Raw genomic sequence first — 25,450 nt, forward strand, 5'->3', positions numbered from 1 at the left:
GTCTTACAGGGCAGGATCTGTGTTTCAGATAAATTTGCAAGACATGGCTGTTAAAACCCTTTTGGGAAGGCAGGACATAACTGCTATGGCAGACCTTTTTTGAGGGAGTGCGTGCAGATTTATTAAAAGGCTTAAATAAGGTTTTTATAAGGCTCTAAGACTATTCTCCTGTGCCCTTATTTATGGCAGCTTTGGTAGTGGGGGACTAGCAGGTAGGAAATTCTAGTTTACTTCTGTTGGAGTGAAAGCTCAGAGTTTCCTGTTTCAGTCATAGTGCTTTTTTTTTTTTTTTTCCACCTTGTATGAATTGCTTGGAAAACAAACACTGACCTCAAGGAAATGTGTTCCAAGGCGTGGGAAAAGAGGAAGGGTTTTGCATCTTGTGAAGGAAGAGGGAGGAGAATTTGGGTTGGTTCTCCCCCTTTTCTTTGGTGCTGAGCAGAAACAAATGCAAGATACATTCTCCATGGATCTTAATGTTCATGCCATATACTATGAAGTCACAGGCAAGGGAATGGTAAAGACTGTGGGGAGTAATAGGAAGTGATAGATAATGAAATAATTCAGGGAGAATTTATATGGCTAAAACCCCTCAATATTCTTCAAGGATAGAAGCTAGTACTCATTTAGATCCTCATGCTGTTTGTTGATATTAATTGTACCTCATGTGTATTTGCTGTGCAGGTTTTCCTGTGAATGCTTCTCACAGGGTGCTTTGGAGTGTTTCAGGATGCTGTGTTGGTTGAGACACAAGCACTGAAGCTGAAGAGCCACAAAGCTGTCACAAATAGTGACTGGTCCAGCCCCTCCTGTGACCATGAAAAATATGGCTTTTGTTCTGTTTAGCTACCTGATTGACCTGGAATAAAACCTCTTGCCTATGGGGTGTTTCTTTGTGGAAAAAGTCTCAACTCACCTTTAGATACTTTCTTCTAGGTTTCCAAGGGTTGGTCCTGGGACATTGTTACTTTGGTATCTGTTCCTGTTACATCAGAGCTGCTGGGTTTTGAAGTAAATCTGGTGTGTGTAACAGAGAGGAGGACCAGTATCTACTTCATCTCTATTTTGGGTGAAGGACATGGTCTGTTAAAGTTTTCACTCAAATGTTGCACTCACATGCAGGATGCCAATTTAATTTACTTCAGAGGCAGAGTCTGGGATAGATTGTAAAGATGGAGTAGACTTGTAGTGTGGTAGCCTCTCCTGGATAACTCAGAGTGGCTCTTGAAAAGAAGTTTACTTAAACCTATAACCATTTTTTGTTTTAAGTAAACATTAAATGTGATGCTTTTGATACACCTGTGCTGTCAACATGCATAAAGCCTAATACTGAACAAATAAGAGGAAAATAACCCAGTAATTTGGAAATTATGATTTTAAACAAGGGAGTTCCCTGGGTTATGAGTTTTATTTCTTTGTTTCTTAACTGCTTTGCTTCCATAGACTGTTTGGGTTTATATTGTGAAGACAAAAAGTCATCTTGTTGCAAAAAAATGTGAGGCTTATTTCTGTTTTGAGTTATCAACAATTGTTCTGGAATTGCTCTAACACTCAAGAAGCTGCTAGTTGTAGTGTGCTAATGTTAATCTTTTCTGGTTTTGCATCAAGGTTCTTCCTAGACTTGAGTCCAAAGCAGTCAACCTTCTAATTGTGTGCTTTCATAATAATAGAAATTTTCATGCTCTTCACTCATCATCTATAAAGAAATGTTACTGTTTCACTGTCCAGCACATTTTCACTTCTTCTAATGTGTTCACAGTAATCACTTCAATAATGTGAATGTGCTGAGGAAACAGTATGGTTCAGAGAAGGGAAGTTATAATCCTAATTCTTAATGAGTGTGCTGCAGGACTTTCTAAAATATCTCAGGACATGCATTAGCAACCTACTAGCTAAAACCAGAATATGCTTTAGTAATTTAATGTTCTGTTTTGCTCAATTATCTCCTTGCTTGTTGCCAAACCACAGATCTACTTAGTCGTCTCCAACCTTGTAAAATGGGCAGTAGGTATGTGGCTTAACTATAATGCTGAACATAAATTAATTGTAATTGATAGTACTGCTGGTTTAGACTAGGATTAACATGCAAATAATATAAAAATAGTTTTAGAAATGAGGGAAAGGAAAGGAGACTTGAAGCAGTCAGCCCACATTTTGATAGTGTCAGTGTAAAGCTGTCTTTATTTATTAGTAGTGTGGGAGATGTGTCCGATTCTAACATTTTTCTTGGGGAAAATATAAGTTTAGAAAGATGGGAAATGTTGATCTTACTCTGACAGTACCTAATTCTGGAGAGTAATTCTGTTGGAGTTTTTTACCTGATTCTGGTTTTAATGTGATACCAGAGAATGTGAGATGTAGGCCTTAACAGGATTGCAGGATTATCATTTTGCCTTCTCTGCATTATCTACCAGCATTGTCTGCATTGGCTGATACTTCTTTATGGGGTAGAAATCTCCATTTAGTGTAGTAACATGAATTCACCTCTTTCCTGAGAAAATAGCAGAGAGTTAAGATAATGTAAAATCATTAAATGTCCTGAGTTGGAAGGGACCCACGTGGATCACTGAAGTCCAACACCTGCACAGAACACACCATACAATCTAATACTGCAATAATGCTGTTTTCAGCTGTCTGGGTAATTTTGGAAGAATTTTTCTTCTGGAATGCAGTGGGGTTTGTTGGACTCATCAGAGTCCTGCTCTGAAATGCTGAAGACAGAGCTCCCAAAGGAGTGTAGTTACCTGTAGGCCTGTGTATTAATCACTTCAGCAGAGATTCCCTTGGAGCACCCAGGGTGAGTTGGTGCTGCCAGAAGAGAGTGCCAAGGCAATGAAAACTCTTCCTTCTGTCAGTTCAGCCTGCAATCTCCCTTCAGGGCTTTCTTTCAGAGATAGATCCAGTGCAGACTGCTAGCCTGGTTTTTATGCAGCCAAAGCCATTGGTGAATGTTGAGATACAGTGAAGTTTTACAAAACCAAATCATTCTCCTTCCACTGTTTGTTTGACTAGTGTTTGGGAAGGCTTTATCCCTCCATCACAAGGGCTAGGAATTCTGGCAGACAATTGCTGTTTGAAAGCTGACAGGAATCAAGGGGGAGATACTGACATGGGTCCCAAGTGTATGCTATTTTACAAGTACTCCTGAGACAAAGTGCTGTTCACTGTGTTCATTTATTCCTTGCTATTGCAGCCTGGAGCTGCTCTCCTGAATAGTCCATTCTCCACCCGAGTTCACTACCACCAGCAAGTCTTGGTGTTTCCCAGACACCTCACTGGTGAGAAGGTGGGATAGGAAAACTCCAGCTGGATTTGCAAGGCATTGAACTTGAAATATTTCTGGAACCAAAGCAGTTTTAGGAAGTCAGAGCCCCATTTGAGCACTGATACCAAAGTCTGCAGTGAACTCTCTGTTGCCAAAGGCAGCTCTGGCATTTTTTCATTCCTAGGTACAGAACCTGAAACCTGGGTTATCTGACTAGAGATAACCAGAAGATAGTAATTTTGAAATTTTTTGTGGTAATTTAGTTCACATTGCTCCATACAGGTACATTTTTTCACTCTCTAGGTATTAGGGAAGGTATTCTGCCCTGCTGAGCTTTATCTAAATTATTTGAATGAAACCAGAGTTGCACATAATTCTTGGGTTTTTTTTCTTCCCTTCCTGTTAGTAAGAAAAATGCAATGCCCACCTTATGATAGAAACAGCTCTTATTTAATGAAATGAGTGCATTAATACAACATTTTTGAAGTGTTTCCTAGCATCTTCTTTATGCTCTGATTTTTAAGGAAACTTTTATGGGACCTTTTCTTTAATTTCTTGTTTCTTTGAGTATTTCTTAATGCACTTTGGCAAATTTTGCAGAACAAAATATGTTCCTTGTCATTGGCACAATGTCAGGAGACCACTGCCAGAGCTGACTGTGTAGAGCTTGCTGAGCCTGGTTGAGTATGGCAAGTGGGTGTTGTGGAATACTGTAGCACCTTACTTCTGGCACTCTGATATGTCCTGCTCCTCAGGAATGGTCAGAAAGCAGAGTCAAGAGAACATCTCTGTTGTATTATCTCTTGTTTTGCCAATTAGAAATGTCAGACAAGGCTTGGGAGGCAGTTTGAAGACTTGAGATAACAGAAACTCTGATGAAATATTTGTCTTGTTCTCCTTGAAAAGAAGCCCAGAAAGGAGTCAAAGGAACTTTTATATCTTAAATAAAGTTTATGCTTTTGAAGTGAGTTCTTTAAATTTCAGTAGGCTATATAAATGCTTTCTTTAGGCCACAAACAGCCCTTCTATGATATTAGGCATTGTGTCTTTAAAGGCTTTCTAAAGTGTTAAATAAATAAATAAACTGACAATGAAAGTCAAAGCTCTGTATTTCCTGAACTGATTGGACAAAGTTCTTCTTAATATGGTAGGATTCCACAAGTTGATCTTCAAAAGCTGATTTGTCTTTTTGTAAAAACTGAAATAGATTTGTAGTACAGATTGTAAAACCACTGTGGAAGTTGGAAGTATGTTTCTGAAACTTAAATTGTTTCAAAGACTCATCTCCTTACTGTCACATGTGGTGTTTGTCACCACCCCACAAACCACTTCTGTCATGCAATGAATAAGCAGAATTAAAATTGAGCTTTTCTGATAACTGGAACTAAAGGCCTTGTGAATGCAGCTCTTAAAGTGTATATTTCTGACTCATCATGCTTGTCTTTGACCATTTTGTTTGTTGTTGAAAGGACATGCCAGTGAGGATTTCCGTGGTACCAGGACAGCAGCCCCACTGAGCAGGGTTATCTGCAGAGACACCAGGCTGGGCCTGCCATGTCCCTGCTCCTGGATCTTCAGGGAAGCATTTTGGTGCCCAAGTGTCTTCAGGGAAGCATTTTGGTGCCCAAGTGTCTTCAGGGAAGCATTTTGGTGCCCAAGTGTCTTCAGGGAAGCATTTTGGCAGTTGACTGACTTAACCCAAATGAGTGCTGCCTTGTGCTCTAGACAGTTGTTTATTAACAATTAGCTGCTTGAAACCAGGCTGAGACAAATCTTGCTGCCTGTCCTGTCAGCTTAGTGTGCTCTGAACAGAATTCTTTTCTCTTCTGCCCTGTCATTACCCCCATTCTGCTATTGAGTACATTCTCCTCCTCCTGGTCACTCTGGGCTGTAGCCTAGGAAGCACTGGATCCTTTGCATCCCACAGCAGGCTGTCAGCACACACTGCAATTGTCTTCTGCAGGAATTTCCTATTGCATGTAGGGCAGAATCCTCTGCTGACTCTGGCACTTTTCCATTCCTCTGGTACTCTGTCCAAGCTCAGTTTTAAAAATTCTTTCCTTACTCTTTAGTCGATACTTCCTCTTCCAAAGCATGAAATAGATATTATTCTATGTAGCAGATACTACTATAAATTGTAAAGAGTGCTCCTTGCTCATTTTGATTGCTCTTAGGACTGTACTTAGGTATCTTCTGTTACCCATGTCACAGAGCAAGTGGCAAACATGCATTAAAAGCATGGATCCTGAAGTATTTTAGGAACAGATGTGTGCTAAAATCAACCTGTGTTTCATTTCCAGGCTTTGCCTTGGAGCTGAGCTAAGCTAATCCTACTTTCTGATCTGTTTAGCAAACTGTAGAGCAGGGGAGATTGAATCATGTAGGGAAGAAGACTCTGCTGGATTCTCATAGCATTGTTTTCTAGAAAATGAAAGTTGGTAGTAGGCACTCAGGCCTTTTTGGCTTACAATTTGTCCAAATTGGGTGGGTGAAAGTGCATGCCTTTTTTACTTGTGTGCTTTTAAAATGGGCTTAGCCAAAAAGGATCATCTTCCTACTTTTTGGTATCTAACCTGACTTCCCAGAGTGTGTTCTTTCTCAGGTAAAATACCTTCTGCTTTTAGTCATGAGTTTGAAAAGTAGTTTTTCTCTAAACTTCTTTTAAGCAGAATCACGACATTTGCCCTATAATAATCAGTAAGATGGATGGGAAAACCCTTTAAAACTCACAACCATGTTGGAGCAATGCACAAAATCATATTAATGACTGTTCTTGAAAACTATCATTGTTGATCTTTGCCTTTTTTCCCCCCCCCCCTTCATTGGAGCTTCATAGCCTATTTCAAAGTATTTCTCAGCCTTGCAGTTCATAGCTGGTTTAACCAAATTATGTGCATTCATTTGGCTTTTTCTAGACTCCTGGGTGTGTTCAGTCTTAGCACAAGTGATATTTTTTGACTTAGGAAAGGTCAATGTTATGTAGGACAGTCTCCTGCATGCAGTGCTATTCTTTGTGTGTGCTGTGTGACAAACCAGGTTTCTTTGCCTGCTGTGTGTTCAGGTTATGCTGTGAATTTATTTTTAGTGTTGCAAAGATGAGTGTAGTCTACCATGAGGGCTTCAGGAACTGTGTGTGTCTTTTTAAGAATTGAATCTTCCTGTACCTCACTCTTACAATACTTTGAGGTTGAATATTTAGCAGCTTGGTCACTGTGTGGTCAGACACTAGCACATCTCCAGATATTTATTGTTTTGCTTCATTGGTTAATATTACAGATTTCTGAAGAAAATTCATTTCATTTATATAAAAAAAAAAGAGCTGCAGGCTAATTCTGGTGCACTTTTTAGTGTTCATTGATTGAATCTGTGATGAAATTCTTGCAGAAGAGAAAAAAAATTGAAAACTGGTGCTTCTTGATTTGCCGTTTTTTTGTTTTACTTTATCATTTGGTTTTGCTCTGCAAATGTCACTTTCTGGTTTATTAGATGTGTATTCAATTAAATTAATGACAGGTTTTATCCACATTTGCATAGGTAATTTTTTTTTCTATATCCATATAAATTTCATGAAAATGTTTTCCTCTATGTAAGAGAGATGCTAAGTTTTATGTGATTTTATTCTTCAGGTTGAGGGTGGGACTAGGACGATTTTGGACCTAATATGCATAATTAGTCACCTCAATTGCAGAATAAATTAGGAGGAATTATTGAAGGGCTTGAGTTGCCAAAACATGTTTTTAATTAAAGTGTGCAGTGAGTGTCCCAAGTGTTTTCTTCTTCAATTCTTCTAAAGCTGCTAAAACTGGCTTGCAGACAGATCATCTTTGTTATCTTTGTTATGATACCTTTCTGCCTGTAGGTTGTTGCATAGTCAGTGACAAACAAGATTTACATTTTTAACTGGCAAAAAGCCTCTCCCATTGTCCCTCTTCCCCAAAAGAATGCAAATCATGAATATTTTGAGTCTTCAAGTGTACAGTGATGAATTGAATATAGAGGGAGGGAAACATGAAGGGTGTCTGTCCTTCTGCCTGGGCAGAGCACCCTCCACTGGGGATGCTAAATTTGTTTGCAGCTACTTTCAGTCTTCCTCTTGGCAGTCTTGTGCAGCACCACCATGTCAGTGTCAATAGAATGGCTGGGTTTGCAACCACCAGAGTTACATTTCTTAGTCCTTTGGTGTTCTTTTGAAATCTATATGTCTACACAGTTTAAAATAACAAGGACTGCTGGCTCCTCTTGGATTTATTTTTTTCAATGAGAACTTTTACTCCTCAGTTTTAAGGTTGCAAAGGCCTAGCTTGTTTGGAATGATAAAAGCTGTACTGCTCTTTTTATTTTCTAGGTTACTGCAAGGCAGGGGCTGGATTTTATTATTAGAGGTTTTGACTCTCTTATGTTTCTAGGGTTTGAAATAGATGGAGGGGGAAAAATGACAAACTGTTGGGAGTACAGCAGACTTCCTGTCACTCATCTTAATTGTGCCTGAGAGACAGGGACCTTCTTTCTTCCAGCTTGAAACTCCACAGGAGCTGGGTGTTAGGAGCTGGCACTGGTTAAATGTAAGATTTTGCTTTCTGTTCAGTTGTCAGTGCTGGAAGCTTGGTGCCTCAGAGCCAAGTAGCAGCTGTTCCTGAGCCAGCCCATGCTGTGCTCTTCCTCCAGGTACCCTGAGATATTTCTGTTTCTCACAGGTATTCTTAATTCAGTTGTTACTCAACAGGGCAAGGTATTGTCCAAGTAAAATATGGCCATAGTTCATGCTGGGGCTGTACTGGCTTTTCCAAAATTATTCCATGTCTCATAATGCATAGAGCTGGCATCAACTTGGGCATAACCTGTTGATGTGCTAAAAGTACTGAAATAAAGTACTAAACTAAAGGTGTTTAAACTTCATTGTAGTGAATATCATAAAAGGAGAGATTTTTTTTTTTCCAAGTGATCATCTTCGTCAATGAAACTAGTCCCTTGTGATGTTTATCTTAAGGCTTGGAAATTTATGTTAAATCTTTCATTCCAGAGGTTAAGAAGATTATCAACAAAATACAGAACAGAGAAGATCTACCCAACAGCCACTGGAGAAAAAGAAGAAAATGTTAAAAAGAATAGATACAAGGATATATTACCATGTAAGTCTGATTTACATGTTGATAGAGGACAAAGGAATGGACTTGTTATTCTCCATGTATTTTGAATTTTACTTTTTAGTTATTACTGAAAGGCAAAATTAGAGATAATTTGCTGAAAGATGTTTTTATTTTTATTTTTAACTGAGAAGACAAAGTGACTGAAGATTCTTATATTTTATCAGGAGAGGTATCACTCAAAGATAAAGATGTTCTGGTTCTGAAGCTGTATTGAGCTGACACTTTCATTTTATCTCAGAGTAGCTGATAACTTTACTAGGTGCTTAAATGTATGTTTTCCTTAGGAGCATGTTTTCATGGCAGAAAACAAACAAATGTCAGCATATAGTCTAGGTGAAATTCTAAGGAAGCTTAAGGAACCTGTTTTGATGTAAAATAGATCTTTTTTTGCCTGTTTGCATCCTGAAAATGGTGTTGAAGGACTTTCAATGCTGGATTGGCTTTGGTTTCTATTTTGCTAGAGTCCAAATGAAATTCTTTTTACTGTGTGGACAGAGAAAGCAAGAGTCAGAGCACAATTTAGATTTTAAACCCACCACCATGTGGATATTACAGATACACATGCAATTACAAGACTGAAATTACAAGACTGTTTGTTACATGCTAACTTTGTGGAGCTCCTGGGGTACAGCTCGCTGTGCCTCTGGATCTGAACAGCTGACAGTGGGGTTCAAGGGTAGTGTTGTGACAAATGCCACTTCTCTTGTCCCAGAACACATATTTACATATTTACTCTGCTTATTGGCTGGGAGGAAATGTTTAGTCAGTAGAGTGAAAAAGAGAGAGGAAGTTGTTATTGTCATCTTATTAACAGTGTCCTGGCATTTTGGTGGATTGTGAACAATATAGTGAAATCTTGGTAGCAGCCAGGCTGAAGTGGTTTTACTTCTGTGGAAATAAAAACTGAGCCACTGGGATCTGGGAGGGAATAAAGCTCAGAGTGGGGAAATGAGTGAACTTCAAAGCTGACATTGAGGAAAACTGAAGATGTATTTTCAGTTTAAGTGAATATCTCAAACATCCAAAGTCTCCAGCAATGAAGTGATGGGAAATCAGCTTGAAATGAGAAGCAGGAGAAAGGCCAAGTATCCATGTCTGTCTCTTGTAAATCCAGGAAATGATGTACATTTATAACTTAATCAGAGATGAGTATTTATCAAAATTGTTACCAGAAAGTTAAGAACCTCAGCACTAACTCAACACTGGCTTTGGAGTAGGGTGCATGTTCCCCTTACAGTTTACTCAGCCATCCTAAATGGTAGTTAAATGCAACATGGGGTTCACTGCTCACCTGAAGAACCAATTAGTTATTGTGAACTGAACCTTTATAACAATATAAAACAATATCCAAGCACTTAATCTAGAGAAGCTGAGAACTGCAGTGGATTTTTGGGGGTGAATGCTATTCCAGACCTTAAGCTCTGTAACAGCTGAGCTGTGTCACACAGAAGCAGGATGGCAATGTTGGCATTTGGAAACTGCTCTAGAATTTTGGATCTACTGTGCTGGGAAAATAGGATCCCTCATTAGCCTGCTTCTTTAACTAGTCTGTTCTGCCACTTCAAAGCAGTTTTTAGTATAAAGTCCATGACACCATTTCATGGTTAGAGAATGTTCTTGCTTTTGGTGTTCAGCATGGAACACCATGTCTATGTGTCAGCATGGAACAGTGCAATGTGGTTTAAGGGTGTTTCTAGGCATTTATATGAGTGTGTTGTCTTTAGATTTGTGATCTAAAAGTCTCCTAATTTACACTTGTGCTTTTTTAAGAAGCATTACATGGTAACAGATTTTTTTGCATGTTATGGGTACTCTGGCAGAAAAATTTCACAATTTTGCAAGCTTTTTGGGAGAGCTTTCTGTATAGAAATAACTCTTAGCATTTACTTCTTCTAGGCACAGTTCCTTGTTTTATTATCAGTGATGTTTTGACAAAACAAAAAACCCAACTAATTGTGTTTTCTCTTTTGAAATGTATTTGTTCTTTGTCTTTTTCTTGAATTTAGGTCTAATCAAAGGTTTAGCAGCTGTTCTGTGGTTGAGGAATTGACCCTGGGAGCAAAAAGTAACAAATTGCTTGAGCAGCTGCTGTTCCTACCTATACTTCTGTTGCCCCATTTAAATATAATTTCCTTTTTGATATGGATTTTCAACTAAAAGAACCTCTAGTGTAAAGATAGTCTGAACAATTTTTATATTGTAGCTAATAAGTGTTGTTATCAACAAGAGCTGGAAGGACTGGCAAACCTGCCAACCACCTACACCATTTCAGTAACAATCAAGTTGTTGTATTAAATATGCATTTTTTTAGGCCGAAAAGAATAACAAACTGTTTAGTTTATTCTGTCAACAAATAATAAAGCTATTTTTATATTGCTGAGGATTTTGGTCTCCCAAGAGCTGCTGGTTTTGTCAGAAGCTTTCTCTGAGACAGCTGGTAATGTTTGAGGCAGAAATTTGACATGTCCAAAAGCCCCTAAATGAAGGAATCTGCTGCTTTCTAGTTCAGAAGTGCTCCAGCAAGAGCCTAGCCCAGTATTGGGGGACAGGGGTCAGTGTGTGCCTGAGCAGTAAACCCTGGTCCTGTGTCCTGTTGTGTACCTGATGGAATCCTCCTTGGCAGAGACTGTGAGAGCTGCCACTGCTTTAACTGTGCTCTGGTGTTTTGTGTTTTCTGCCTTCTCTAAGTGTCTCTTAATTCTGACCACCATGCTCCATGTTAAAGCTGTGTAACTGCAGTTTTGATGGCTTCTGATTAATTGTATTTTGCCTCTTTGTAATTAATTGCTCTTGGAATTCCAGGGGGCGATACCCTGTGAACTTGAGTATCAGAAGCACAGAGCAGTAGGAGCTGCTCTGCTTGTCACTCACTACCTGAGCTGGTTTACTCTTAAATCAAATGTATTGGCTTGCATGTGTGACTCACCTTTGGAAAATGTTCTTTAATGAACTATATATATTATATTTTGTACTATATATATATTATATTTGCTGTTCTATATTGATTTCCTTGTGTTGTAATCCTTGTTCAAAAAATATTTTGGTCTGGTTTTTTTTAGTTGATCACAGCAGAGTTAAACTGACCTTAAAAACTCCTCCACAAGATTCAGATTACATCAATGCAAACTTTATTAAGGTATGTGCTACTAGTTTAACAGTTCTTCTATTCTTTTTAAGCTTTTTCTTCTTGTCAGTGCAGTTTTAATATTATAATCTAACATAAGACTTTAAAGCTATAAGGGAAGATATTATTTTACTATGACTTGAATAAAATTGCAAACATGATGCCATTTATAACACAATCTTTAAAGCTTTGATTTTACTCCTAAGTGGAAATATAATGTAAAATACTTAATTTTAAAGTGGCAGGCAAGTGCATTGGAGATTTTATACCATAGGAAAATTCAGATGCAGTTGTTTTAACAGGTGATGTTTTTAGGGACCATAAATGAGGTGTTTGACAATTTGTGTATGTTAATGTACCTTTCACTCTGTTCATGGAAGAAGTGTGGCAAAGGAATGAATATTCTAACATTCTTAATCTAATAATGGCAATGGAATTAATCCAACATTCTTAAAGAGAAGCCAGAATTTTACTAAAAGCCTGTTACAGTTTTGTTTCAAAGTCTTAATATCTTTAGCTGTCTTTGTAGCTTTATTCTGGTGCTGCTTCTACACAATATTTATTTTTCAGAAACAGGTAAAATCTAAATCTTCCTGCAGTAAATCTTCTGTCATGGACATTTAGCTTGAAAAGCTGAATATTAATGTACTGAAAATTAATATAATGAATAAAATAAATGTTAAATTGCATTTATTAATATAAATTATAAAATTTTATATTTTTGAAATGCATTACAGGGAGGGAGGAACTTAAATTTGTTCAAGAGGATGCTTTTGTACAGAAAGATTTTCAATTTTTCATCACTGAATGTTTGAGTAACAAAGAAAATGCAGACTTTAAGGGAATACTTATTTCCTGCAACAGTCTCTGGCAGTGCTGTAGCTGTTGTGATCTTGGCCTCCCTTGAGATTACCAGCTCAATTCCCACTCATGTAATGAGGAGTCACGTTTCGTATTCGCCCTTCCTGTGATATATATAATTTTAAAAAAGGATATTCTAATTTTACACCATTGTAACCCAAAATCTTTTTTAATTCAGTGCAGATAAATGTTCTTTATAAACATTAATGGTTCCTTTCTGCAATCCCAGGGAGTACATGGGCCAAAAGCATATGTTGCTACCCAGGGTCCTTTAGCCAACACAGTCATAGACTTCTGGAGGATGATATGGGAATACAACGTTGCTGTAAGTACCTGTAGAAAAATTCAGTGTTACCTTATTTCATGGCACTGTGATTGTGTAGTTTTTTGCTTGAGCTGGCTATTATTATCAAAATATTGACAGTGATTTAGATTATTTGCTTCCCAAATGTTGCCTTTTGTAGTTAAATGCAATTAATGTTGTTTATTCAGCTTAATAATGTAAATTTAAAGTAATAATTTTGTTGAATGAACGTTAAGTCCTTCATATTTATGAATAGGTTCTTGCTTGTTTTATCTGTAAGGTAGAGACCTTACAATTCTGACTTAATGTAGACTGACAAAATCAAATACAGAACCAGCATGTGAAACAACAAACAAACCCCCAAACCAGTTACCTTTCTTTTTATGCTAATTTTGGGTTAGTTATGGCTTTATATATTCTATGTGTGTTTAAACAGCTTTTGTCAGGAATTAACTTTTAAATACTTGTGGAAATTAGATAGGTTTGACAATTTTTTTCTGAAAATTTATTTTTGGGGGGGAGTAGTTTTTTAACACTTACCTGTTTGTGCATTTTTATTGTGCTACTCATGCTTTCTGATATAGCTTCACCTAAGAAATTTGATTGATGGTCAATGGGTTTTTTTTGGGGGGGGGAGTTTGTTCATATTTTATGCATTCTATGTCATTTTAAGCAAATATAGCTATGTTTCTTCCAGCTGGTAAATAGTTCTCTATTTTTATAAATTTAGACTTTATAGTCAGACTGAATAAATTAGGTATTTGTGCAGGATTACAGTGAATTTGAATTAAGTAGCCTTGAAGTGTTGTATTAGTGATGTAGATTTTGTGAAGGATGAAACTTGGTTAGTGTTTTAGAATTAGAGGAGCATGTGTATGCAGGAAAGAAAATATTCTTCATAATTAGTCTCTTCCTTAGTAACCACTACAAGGGTATCAGTATCTGCCTGACAGAAGCAAGGGGTGAAGTGTGGGTTTAAGTTACATGATCCAAAAACCTCTAACTTGGAGCATCTTTTTTTGTCTTTTCAGATAATTGTAATGGCCTGTCGAGAATTTGAAATGGGAAGGGTATGTGTCCTAAATACAAAAATAAATGAGCTTTGCCCATATGGGGCAATAGCTGTGAAACTTCATCTGCCAAATCTGTAGCTGTGATAATAATACCAGATGAAGTGAGAATGCTTATCCTTACATTTCTGTACATAGGAAATGGTTCATGAGACTGCATTTCTCTGCCCCATTTGTGGGGTTTCATGATTATTTAGGTGTCATCTCAGTGGAATATGTGTTTGTGTACAGCACTGTACCAAGGGTTTGTTTCTGGCTGTGTCACTGTGGAAAAAGTGTCTTGCTCTTTGTGGGATGTAGGCCAACTATGAAAATCCCAAGTCCTTCAGAATTTCCTGTCAATTCATACAGCTGCAAAAACAATTTTTTTTAAATCTCTCTTCTTTATTCTTATGACCTTAGAAGGAAATCCAGAATTGTGAATTCTCAACTTCCATGAAAACTAAGCTTTCATTGCTCCCCTCTGCATGATGCTTAGGCATATGGTACAGGCAGACATGAAGTTTGCAGCCTAATTTGCAAAGTGTCTTTTGCCTGTATTTCTGTGGGTTGTTTGAGGTCTTGGTTTTGTTTTTCTCTTCTTATCCAAAAGAAAAGTTATTTTTTTATCTTAAAAGAAGTCCAGAATAAGGCATTCAGGGTTGTGATTTTGTCTGCTCTGTTTCTGTTAATCATCTTCCAGTACCATGCATGAATTAAATTTGGCTTCTTTACTTTAACAGAAAAAATGTGAGCGTTACTGGCCTCTGTATGGAGAAGCAGCTGTAACTTTTGGACCATTTCGTGTTTCTTGTGTAAGTATAAAGCTTTATAAATTAATTTTCAAGTATTTAGTGGGTTTGTCACTTAAATATTCAATGAAATGTATGTGGTGGGCTTTTTAGTTGTTCACAACTAAGTTTTACACAAGGACTCTCAAAGGAACATGCACATCTAAGCTGTGTGGTTTTTTGAATCCTCCATGATTGTTTTATTTTTTTAAAGAAGGGAACCTGTGTCCCTTGCTCTTGTATGTTTTTATGTATTATTTCTTGAGCCTTATATGCTGCTTGAATGTCTGCACCAGACTCAAAAAATCAAAATCTTGTGCAGTTGTTTTGTGTGATATGACTTGTGTGTTCTGAGTGAGCTGAAAGTACCACTGGAACAGGTTATTTTTATTAAGTTAATTATCATGACATGTTTTTAGGTGTTCAGAAAGAGTTTTCATGCCTGCTTATTCAGCTATTAATACTACTTTGAAATAGTCTAACAAGAATTAAGTACACTTTGATTCATCTTGTCAGGAAAATACATACTTGCAGATTTTAGTCTATAAAGATTCTGAGTAACCTTTTCCTAGGGTAAATTGATTCAAATTTGGCTGCTTTTTGCCCTGTTCCTTGGGATACTGGGGAAAGGGGTTTGTGTGTTTGCTGTAATTGCCTTAGCTACAGCAGAATCTGTTACCTTTGGGTACTCTGGTGTATGTGGGCTGCATAGCTTTAAAACCTGCAGTGTTGCAGTTGTTGATGGGAAATGGTAAATTCCCAGGGGGACATAGAAACACATTAAAGCATATATTCAGTCTCCTAAATTCTCTGTGGGAAGCTGCAGTGCTAAGTTTTTAAGGGCATCTTCAAATTCTGATGTTACTGATATTTAAAGTACAATAATATTGTTTGATTTCTGCAGTATAAACTTTGCTTGATATTCCAAAGGAAGATTTGAAAATTCTGTGAGCTAGAAGCTAGATTTTTTTGGCCACAACCAAGATAATTAGTGATTCTTTTAGATGCACCCTTAATTGAAAACAATGGAAAAGGAAAAAATAAAAGGAGACATCACAGGATAGAGTGGTAAGAGGCTGAAGTTTATACAGCAAAAGTGTTATAGAGGGATGGCTGTGAAAGGCAACCTGTAAATTAAAAGTATGGAGAAGTAAAGCAAAAGAGGTACTTAGAAATATTCTTATGTGGCTCATTGATGACTTGGGAACAGACAATTTCAAAACTCACACTTTTAAGTAAAAGTAACCCATTTTGCACATCCTGTGCAGCAAGCTGACTTGCTGGTGTATTAATCTGTGTTTTGATTGCCCCTCTCTTGAGGAAATCATAAATACAAAACAAATAAATTAAAGAAAAAAACCCTGAGTTTCAAGTTTGATGTTTTAGTTATGCCCTGTGTGTTGCATATTGATTTTTAATTTTTTTTCCCAATGCATTATTGTTTTCTCATGTTTAGGAAGCTGAGCAAGCAAGAACAGATTATTTCATTAGAACATTATTACTTGAATTTCAAAATGTAAGTACACAGTCACTTCTGGTCTCACCTTCAATGATTGTTCAAAAGTCTCCAAAATGATACAATGTCAGAAACTCGTGAAAGTATCTTCACTTTTTTAGGTGCTGATTATGGATGTAAATGATAAAGTTTGGAAGAGATGTTAAAATCTTAGTGTATAAAGGAGAAATAGTGAAACTCTTTGCCTTTTCTATGTTCTTGTTTACCCAAATGGATTAAGCTTTTCTTGTAAACTTACACTGAAATGTCAGATGTCAAATGTCAAGTGTTAGACTTCATTTGACGGAAAAACAGCTACCAGTAAATAAAAACTGTAGAGCCCTCCTGTAAAAACACAAAGTATGATAGTCTATTTTACAGAATACCTTTCATTTTAATTGGCAATCAGCATTCATAAATGATTTATTACAGGTTAGTCTCATTTGTGGTTATGTTTTCTTTATCAAAGTTTTGTTCCATTTCAACAACAGATACCACAGCAGTTATGAGAGCTGCTTAATCATGAGGGGAGTGATTTTGGGGAATAATTTTTGTCTGCAGTATTTGCTGGGAATGCCTGAACTTAATCAGTTTCTGTTAGTGCTCATAACTGACTGGGCTGTGAGACAGTTTAGATAACAGAAATTCTGTGTAATAATGGGGGTTTGTGGCCTTGTTTGAAGTGGTGCATTTCAAAACAGAGCTGGATACCAAAAACCCCAAAGCAGAACCTGCCTTCCTTTTAATACCCAAATATTGTATGAAGCAGTTAGACCAGAGACTGTGGCTGATGTAGATTTTGCTTGCCTGTACTACCCATGCAAATGATGTTTGGCTGTTGTCTCTGGGGAGTTCTGTCCCAGTTAGAAGCCTGTGTACTGCTTAAAAACTGAGCAGCAGCAAAAAGTTACAGTTTGTGCTGAGCTTTTGATCTTAGCAAAGAAACAAGCTTGTTCCTGTGAGGAGCAATTTAACTGAAAGGGTTAACAAGATGTGTTGATATTTGATCTGTGCATCTGATAAAGTGGTTCTTCTTCAGATTTATGTAGCCAATTTGCTTGAGGATTCCTGTAAAATTAACTGCAGACTTTTCATCTTTCTTTGAAGTATTCTAAGCATAGCCTTGCACTGGGGAGGAAAAGTGTATTTGTGGTATAAAGTAATATCCTTTTAAGTTTGCTTACAGGTTTTCCAGAATAATTATGTATTTTGTCACTTCTGTAGCATTTGCAGTGGATTATCATACAAAAGGAAGCTATGCAAAAGGATTTAAAATTTCCATAAATCTACAGAGTTACTTTAGTTTCTAGAAGGAAAATCAGTTTGACTGAAACTTGATTATTTTCAAGAACTTTGGTTGTTTAGTATATAAGTGGCAGTAGAGAAAAAGGACTATAAAGGTTCTTTTAAATGTTTGATTTTCCTATATAAAACAAATCCTTTTTTTTTCCCCTGACTACTCTGCTTATGTGAAAAATCAATAGTCTTTTTAAAAGTAATTAAGTGAAATTTAATAGATAGCTGTAACTCTATGATGTTTTACTTTTTTTACTGATGACCTTGATTTTACATAATCATGTTGATTTTTAAATTTGTGCTTTCTTAGGCTGTGTTTTCTCTTGTTTTAGCTAGCCATGGTGTTTTCAGAGAGCTGGGAAAAGTCAAGCATCAAAAATAGATAAATTTCCATGCTTAAAAGGCCTGCTATGTTTCTTCTCACATAATGAAACAGAAGGTAGTGTAGGTCTTGAAACCTCTAGACTATAATGTGGATCAAAACCTTCATGCTGTCCAGTACATTACTTTGAGGAGGATGCTGAACCCAGAGGTGAACACCAGCATGGGAAGGTGCAGTAGAACTAGCTGCTGGTTCTGCTGCTTGCTGCAGATGCTTTGGATAGTGATGAAAGGGAGGATTTTCAGGGATTCAGGGAGCTGAGTAACTAAGCTGTTCTAAAGCCTGCTTCTTACCTTGTCTTTAGTGCTATTGTAGCTCCTGCTGCTAGAATAAAGTGCAAGTGTGATCCATATTTAGGTATGGTCTCGATTATTTCTGTTGTTTTCTTAATTTCCCTCTGATAGCCTGTGCACATGTGCACACTCTTTATTTTGCAGTGTGACAAAACAACACCTTTGCCCCCGTTTTTTTCCCTCAATGAAAGTTACTGAAGTACAAATAGAAAGCTGAAAGATTCTTTCTCCATTTCCAAGTTCTAGCTGTAAGGACATAGAGCCTTTTCATGTGGTGCAGCATTGTTGGTCCTTTACCCATATAATAGTGAGGGGCTTCTGAACTGTCCCTTAGGGCATCTTATGCATTAGCAGCACTTCAAATATGGTTTCAGAATTTCTCTTTTCTTTTTTGCAGTGGTATAAGCTATAGGGTTTTTAATCCAGTCAATTACTTGTCAAAGCAAAGGTTCATAGAGCTGCTCTGGTACAAACTGAAATGTGTGTTGTCTTTCTCCCTGCTCCCCTCAGGAGACTCGTAGTGTCTATCAATTTCATTATGTTAACTGGCCTGACCACGATGTCCCTTCGTCTTTTGATTCTATTCTGGACATGATCAGCTTGATGAGAGAATACCAGGAACATGAAGATGTTCCTATTTGCATACACTGCAGGTATCAAATGGATTTATCTTTTCATTTGAAGCATTTTCATTTTTTGAAGTCTAGACTTTTTTTATAGGATGCACTAGTTTTAGTTTTGAGTCCAAATTGAGTTATTTATTTTCGTTGAAAAATTCTCATGACAAAATTTAATTCAAAATCATCCAGGCTTCATTTTCTTAAAACTGATGTCACAGTGAAATTTTGCTTTTCCTTCAGTTTAAGACAGAATATCAATCAGAAAAGAATGAGCCTTTGAAAGGGGACCTGTTTTGAGGTTCTTAAGACATAAATCCTTGTGAGGACAAAATAGACTTTGAAGATCACTGCAAATCAGCTTGAGAGTAAAGGCTCCATTCTCAATAGGAGAGACTACATAGCACCACTAAGAACTCTGTCTGTGCTCTAATATGACAGAAAAGATCTTTAATGAGCAGGTTGTAGTTTCCAGTTGGGAAGTCTTTGCTTCTAAACAAGAGTTTCATCCTTGACCTGAAATTTGGCTACCAGAACTGTTGAGACTGAATTGCTATGAAAATGTTTGGCTACATTGACACTTTCTTACAATTTATCTGAAAATCTTGCCTATTGTTTTTAATGCTTTTTAAATGAACAAAGGTTCATGTGTTATGTCAGGAAAAATTGAATTCAGATTGATAAGCCAGGACATGTTAAATTCATGGGAGTTATTAAGTCCTTAGAGCTTCGTTATTCTCTTAGGGCTGCATCCTTTTTTTGAGTTGTCACTCTTCAGTGAGGTCTAAAAACATAAACTGACTTAGCACTGGAATCTATTCACTTTGTCCTGTTCTTTTTGAATGTCAATATAATTCTGAATGTTGATTCTTTACAGCAGTGTCATTATAATGTAATAAATATGCATGAATTATAACTCTGCATGTGTAAAACAGAGGAATTCATACAATTAGGAAAAATAAATAAGATACTTTGCTGTCATTCTTAAACTTTCAGATTTATGTTTTTAGCTAAAGAGGAAAAAATATGGATGTGATACTAAATCAGAATAATGTGGCAAGTCTTTCAATGTCTTCTGTTCTGCCATTTTACATCATTTATCATTAAACTTGGAGAAGACCACACCTGATGAAGCAGTAGTAGCTGGGAATAGTGTGACAAAAGGAAGAGACAATAAAATTGTCAGCTCTGAATCATCTTGCATGACTGCAGTTCCAAATGGCAATGAAAACTTGCATTAAAAAATTCAATGCTGCATCTTGCACTGCTAATTTTATTTTTAAGACACTATAGTGTCAGGCTGAGTGAAATTAAAATGATAGTTGAAGGATTTGGATTTTTTTTTTTTAATTTTGGACTTCCAAAATATGAGGCTTATAGTGGTTTTTTATCAAATTTAAATAATATCTAACACCTATCTTTTTATGTTATAGTGCAGGGTGTGGAAGAACAGGAGCCATCTGTGCCATAGATTATACATGGAATTTGCTTAAAGCTGGGGTAAGGAATCCTAAAAGAAGTTTAATGACATTCTGTAATTTCATAGCAGGGATTGATTGAGCTTCAAAGTGTTCAAAAATAGGGAAATGTTTAGGACATTCTGGAACTCTCTACAGGTTGGATGTTTAGTTTCATTGCACTCATGCTTTAGTATGAACTTACTGTCATTTGACAGCAAGTTTTTATCTAAATAGGTCTCTATATAATTCTAATTAAAAAAATAGATTTCAGTATAAATTGATTTTTAAATTTAACTTTCTCAGTCTCTCTGATTTATCATGCAGCTAAAATATAAAGGGGTAACTTCATTCTGGGATTTTTAGATTATGAATCACTGTTAACATTGCAGTGCCATATTCATGGCATTGGTTATTTCATTTCAAAAATGCTTGAAATGCTCTCATCTGATCTAAATCAAAGGTAAATTTGAAGTTGCTTTGAAAAAAAATTTAATAGTTGCAGTGTGGAGAGAACAGATTAACTTTACCTATAAAAGTTAGACTTTTTTTATGTTTAACAGCTTTTATATTGTTGTTTTGACAGTTATGTCATTGTAATCAACTTGCTTCTGTGTTTCAGAAAATACCTGAAGAATTCAATGTATTTAATTTAATCCAGGAAATGAGGACACAGAGGCATTCTGCAGTGCAAACAAAGGTATAGGTTTTTTTTTAATAAATGTGATAATATATTGCTATTCTTTGAAAAGATCTTGTGCATTAATTTTTATCTGGTACCTTACAGGAGCAGTATGAGCTTGTCCATCGAGCCATAGCACAACTGTTTGAAAAGCAACTGCAAAAATATGAAAGTTGTGCAGACTGGAAGATTGCAGATGGAGTGGTAGGTGTCTTTCCCATATGTAGCTGTTAGCTTCTGATGGAAATTCTCCTGTGAAGTTGTTTTTAGTGTTCAATGGTGTGATCTTATTAAGCTCTCATGTTTTTTTCAAGTACTGCTTGCATTGAAATAGGTTAGGGGAGAGAAATAAAAGTTTAAAATGCTTTTGTCAGAGATCTGCATGCTCTATCCTTTTAACAAAGGAGAAGGAAGTGGAAAAAATATTCTTCATTGGTATTTACAGTATTTGAGGATTTTTCTGTCTTTCTATCCTTCCCCTTTAAATTCCATGTGCCCTATATGTTTGTTCTCTTTTTTTTGTTTAGATATGTTTTCTTGGCTGCTGCTGGGCACTGTGTGAAAAATGGCTTTTGGATTAATATATTCTTTCTCTCCCACAGTCCAGAACTCTGTACCACCCTTTGTCCCTGGATTGTGTTTTGTTTATTCAGTGATTTTCTGTCCCTAATTGGTGTAGATTCCATAGCTCTCTAGAGGGAGTATGAGTGGTATCTCCAGGACTCTGAAATATCTGGAAGCAATTTTAAAAATGCTTTTATTAATAAGCATCCCATTTATTTTAGGGATCTAGCTATCCTATATGTGCTTTCTAGGAAGTCTAGAATGTTTTCAGTTCTTGGATTAAATGTATCCACCCTTCTGCTAACTCCTGAGAATTTATATGGTTCATGCAGTACTTATGAGGTCTTTAGTCATGACAAGGAGCTTGTTGACTAAATGCAGTATGGAAGTATGGATAGGACTGGCTATTTTTATTTGTTACAGGTTTGATTAAGCTCATGTGTGATTTTTATTTTTTTTTCCTGAGAAATGAGCATGGCAGGGTTTGGAATATGCAGCTTGATTTTGTACAGAAGTGATTTCTAAGTACTTGAGTTTTGATTATAAAATAATAGGTAGATCAGTCTACTGTATCTTCTGGTTATTTGCCTTAAATCTGACCTGTGTCTGTGCTCTTGTATAGGATGAAAAATGTCTCTTATTAACTTACTCCTATTACTATATATACATTAAATGACTTGCATATTCCAGAAGATGAGTAAAGCTGTGGCAGATTATGGTGGTGCTCTGTAACAAAGGCAAGTGCTGTCTTTAGCACAGCTTGAGAGATTTGCTGACTAATAAAACAAGACCAAATAGAAAATGGATAGGTAATGTATATGGGGGTGAGAGAGGGATGAATCCCAGCTCTGAAAAGGCAGTGATGGAGTGTGAGTTTTGAGTTTTACTTGGATATGATCTTGGTTTATGATCAACAAGTTGTAAAGGAAATTGAATTTCAGCAGTTACTTGGAAACTGGTAAGAGCAGAGACTGTAATGTCCTTGTGTGGGTACTTGCAGTTGGACTACTGACTGCATGTCAAGTCTGCTTATCTCAAAAATATGTTGCAGAATTTGAACATTAAACAACTGGACAAGGATCAAAGGTGTTGGAAGGCTCAATCCAAAGAACAGCCAGACTGAGATGGAGAAAAAAATGGCTGAGGTTAAATACAACAGAGGCTGACTAACAACAGAAAGCTGATGACTCTTAACTTTTTCTAAGGAATACCAGTGAGACCTGAAAGACTTAATAAAAAAGTGACATTTGTCTAAAAAATGCAACATGAAGCTGCAGAGCTCCTTGCAGCTGAAACCTGTATCTTTGGGGTGAATATCTCACCATCTTGGAATCTTCCATGAGTTTCACTGACCTCTGACCTATCAAATTCCAGAGTTGCAATCTGTTGGAAAACATTCTAGGGAAGGATCCCAGTATGCCTGCTCTGATCTTGTTCTTCCCTGAAGTTCCCTTCAGTCCCTGCTGGAAGCAGGGCCAAGTCAATCTTTGTCTGACTAGGCATAGCCTGCTTTGTGGTGGGAAATGATGCTTCTGCCTTTTGTTACTTGAATAATTCTGCAGAAAGCTTGAGGGGAACCAAGTCTCATAGGTGGAGAATTTCTGTATCTAAAAGTTTGGTACTTAAATTTGCTACTGTCCATTTATTACAAAAATTGCTTTGAATGAATTAACTGGTATAGGCTTAGCTTCTGTTCAGGATTTATAAGGGAAACTTCACATATCCAGTTAAATATTTTCTCAAAACTTTGAAGCTCACTTGAGACATCACTTTGATATTCTGACAAAGCTCCTTTTTTTCCTTCAGGAATGTAGCATCTGTTGTATATAATGTCTGATTTTCCCCAGAAATTTTCTATTTTGCTTTCTCTTAAAAAAACAAACAACCATTCTGGGATGTATCCTGGTTAAAAAACTAAATCTGAGGCAGGAATTTTTCAAGTAACTTTATTAAATACAATGTAGTATTCTAAGGCTCCTTCATGTATGTTACTCTGCCTGCAGATGCTACAGCAGCTATGAAATCTTCAGTATGTGAACAGTTTTTATTATGCCCAATGAAAAATAATTCCAAATAATTCCAAAAAATACATGTGCCTACTTTGGCTATAATACTATTAGTTAAGTAGGAGATGCTCCTGGGCTGAAGAGGAAATGTCAGCTGTTCTATTTTGATAATGCTGTGAAGAGCTGGAGTGCTCCATAGGGTCGATTTCATGGTTTGTTTTCCTCTTGCTGTTCTCATTTCCAGCAGTGTTGAAATGGGTTGAGTTCCAGAGGCTCTGTGAGCAGGGCTTGCCAGCAGCATCCCAGTAAAATCCCAGTAAAAGGTTAATCTGATTGGCACTGAGGGGCAGCATTCATGGGGAAGTGGCTCAGACACAATCCCAAACGTGTGTTCCTGGGAACTTGCCAGCTTTGCCCTGCTGGGAACAATACTGTAAAAAGTCAGCAGCAAGGCATGCAGGGGTTGAACAGAGACTTAGGATAGGGTTAGAATTTCCATCAGAATTTGATAGATCCCAAACCATGTCAAAAATACATGATGTGCTTTAATGTAGGAAATGTATACCATGTAGTTATACCTGTTGTGAATGTGTAGAGCTGCAAATGTTTAACATAGCACTAAGTATTTGAATGAATTGAAATAAGGAAAGCTCTGCTCAGATACCAGTAATTTCAACAGTACCCCAAGCAGCCAAATTTCAGGGTGAAGAATTGCTGCTCAGGAGCCATTTTTTTTTGACAAGGAAAGAATTCAGATGCTAAATTTGATAATCAGAACTATTCCCTTCCCCTACTTAGTGGTACTTTCCAGTTACCAAACAATTAAATTGGAACAGAGTCTTGGACTGAAGCCCTTCTCACTGAAATTCTTGGTCATGTTGTCATGTATTTCAAGTCAATAGCTGTGCTTCTCACCATCACTGGCTTTGTTAGTACTGCTGTGAAAATATTACACTTGATGTTGTGTTTGGAAGCTTTGAAAGATATGTGAAATCATTAGTCTTGGTCATCTGATAAGGTATCAGTCAGATTTGTATCAGTTAAATATTTTATGAGTTATTTGAGAAGGTTCTTCATGAGCTGAAGTGAACTGGAGCTGTGAATTGTAGCTGTCTTGGAAAGTCTGAATCATATGGAGTTTCATCAAGTTGGATGTTGTGTTTGGAAGGCAGTAAAAGAAAATTGGTTAAAAGACAACCAAGCTCACTCTCAATTCAGAAATGTTTCTTTGAATTTTTTCTCTTGACAGTACCAAGCATGTTAGGACACTGCAAGTCCTTGCTTTGCCCTTCTCCATGAGCAGAAGCTTGTGTTAATAATCACTTTCTCCAAAATCTGGCAGTGCTGGTGCTCTCAGTGCCTCTTGCATTTCGTGCTGTAAAAGCAACAGAGTTCTGTTGTGGTGGTTGACTGCACTTGTAGAAGTCACGGAGGAATTGGATGCTCTAAGAAGAATGTTGTTATTTGAAACATTAATGGTTTAGAAACTGTAAGTGAAAAGTCTGTGCTGTTCATATTCTCTTTGGTGTTTGGCTGCTTGGAAGGATATTTTTTGTCATTGCAGCCTTCTAAAAAATCATGTATTTCTTCAGAGACATTGATCTCGTTGCCTCTGTTGGAATGTTTTATTTAATCTGAGTCACTTGAGTGTATCATTTCAATCTGAAGTATTTCTCTTTTTATCTACTGATGCTCAGTGATTCCCATGCTGCTTTATAAAAAGGGCAAAAAGGAATGCCTCAATTCCTTTTAAGGGAAAACATGAGATTACTTCTGGAGGAGTCTTTGCAGTAAATTTGCCAGTATTTTACTGGTACAGAAAAGTTCTGAATGACATTAAATATTTCCACAGTGAGTTTCCAAAAGAAAATGATACATTGCAATTCCTGGGAAAAAGGTTTTGAATTGTAGTCAGTGTGTGTGAAATCTCAGTCTAAGACTGAGATCCTCTATTTGCCTGAAGTTAGTGCCAGCAGTTTGGTGACTGAGAGTGGTGGAAGCAGGTGGAGGAAAGACTCCCCTTGGGAGGTGATAGCACAGTTTGTGTTTCCTTAGACAGTGGGAAATCCTTGTTTCTCTGCATTACTGCAGGAACACGAGTTACTCTGCATTTTAGT

General features: G+C 36.9%; 1 protein-coding gene across 3 annotated transcripts in view; it reads left to right on the forward strand.

The window, feature by feature from the left end:
• PTPN12 (protein tyrosine phosphatase non-receptor type 12) overlaps positions 1–25,450 on the forward strand; it is a 69,767-nt gene that overhangs the window by 23,237 nt on the left and 21,080 nt on the right. For all 3 annotated transcript variants that reach the window (XM_077179128.1, XM_054630835.2, XM_054630834.2), the window contains exons 2-11: positions 8,286–8,394; positions 11,472–11,548; positions 12,627–12,722; positions 13,733–13,771; positions 14,494–14,565; positions 15,998–16,057; positions 18,518–18,660; positions 20,058–20,124; positions 20,704–20,781; positions 20,869–20,967. In XM_077179128.1, coding sequence (XP_077035243.1) covers positions 8,286–8,394; positions 11,472–11,548; positions 12,627–12,722; positions 13,733–13,771; positions 14,494–14,565; positions 15,998–16,057; positions 18,518–18,660; positions 20,058–20,124; positions 20,704–20,781; positions 20,869–20,967 — 840 coding nt within the window. The remainder of the gene's footprint in view (positions 1–8,285; positions 8,395–11,471; positions 11,549–12,626; positions 12,723–13,732; positions 13,772–14,493; positions 14,566–15,997; positions 16,058–18,517; positions 18,661–20,057; positions 20,125–20,703; positions 20,782–20,868; positions 20,968–25,450) is intronic.

Source organism: Agelaius phoeniceus, chromosome 5, assembly GCF_051311805.1.
Source record: "Agelaius phoeniceus isolate bAgePho1 chromosome 5, bAgePho1.hap1, whole genome shotgun sequence".
In the NCBI taxonomy this organism is placed as follows: Eukaryota; Metazoa; Chordata; class Aves; order Passeriformes; family Icteridae; genus Agelaius; species Agelaius phoeniceus.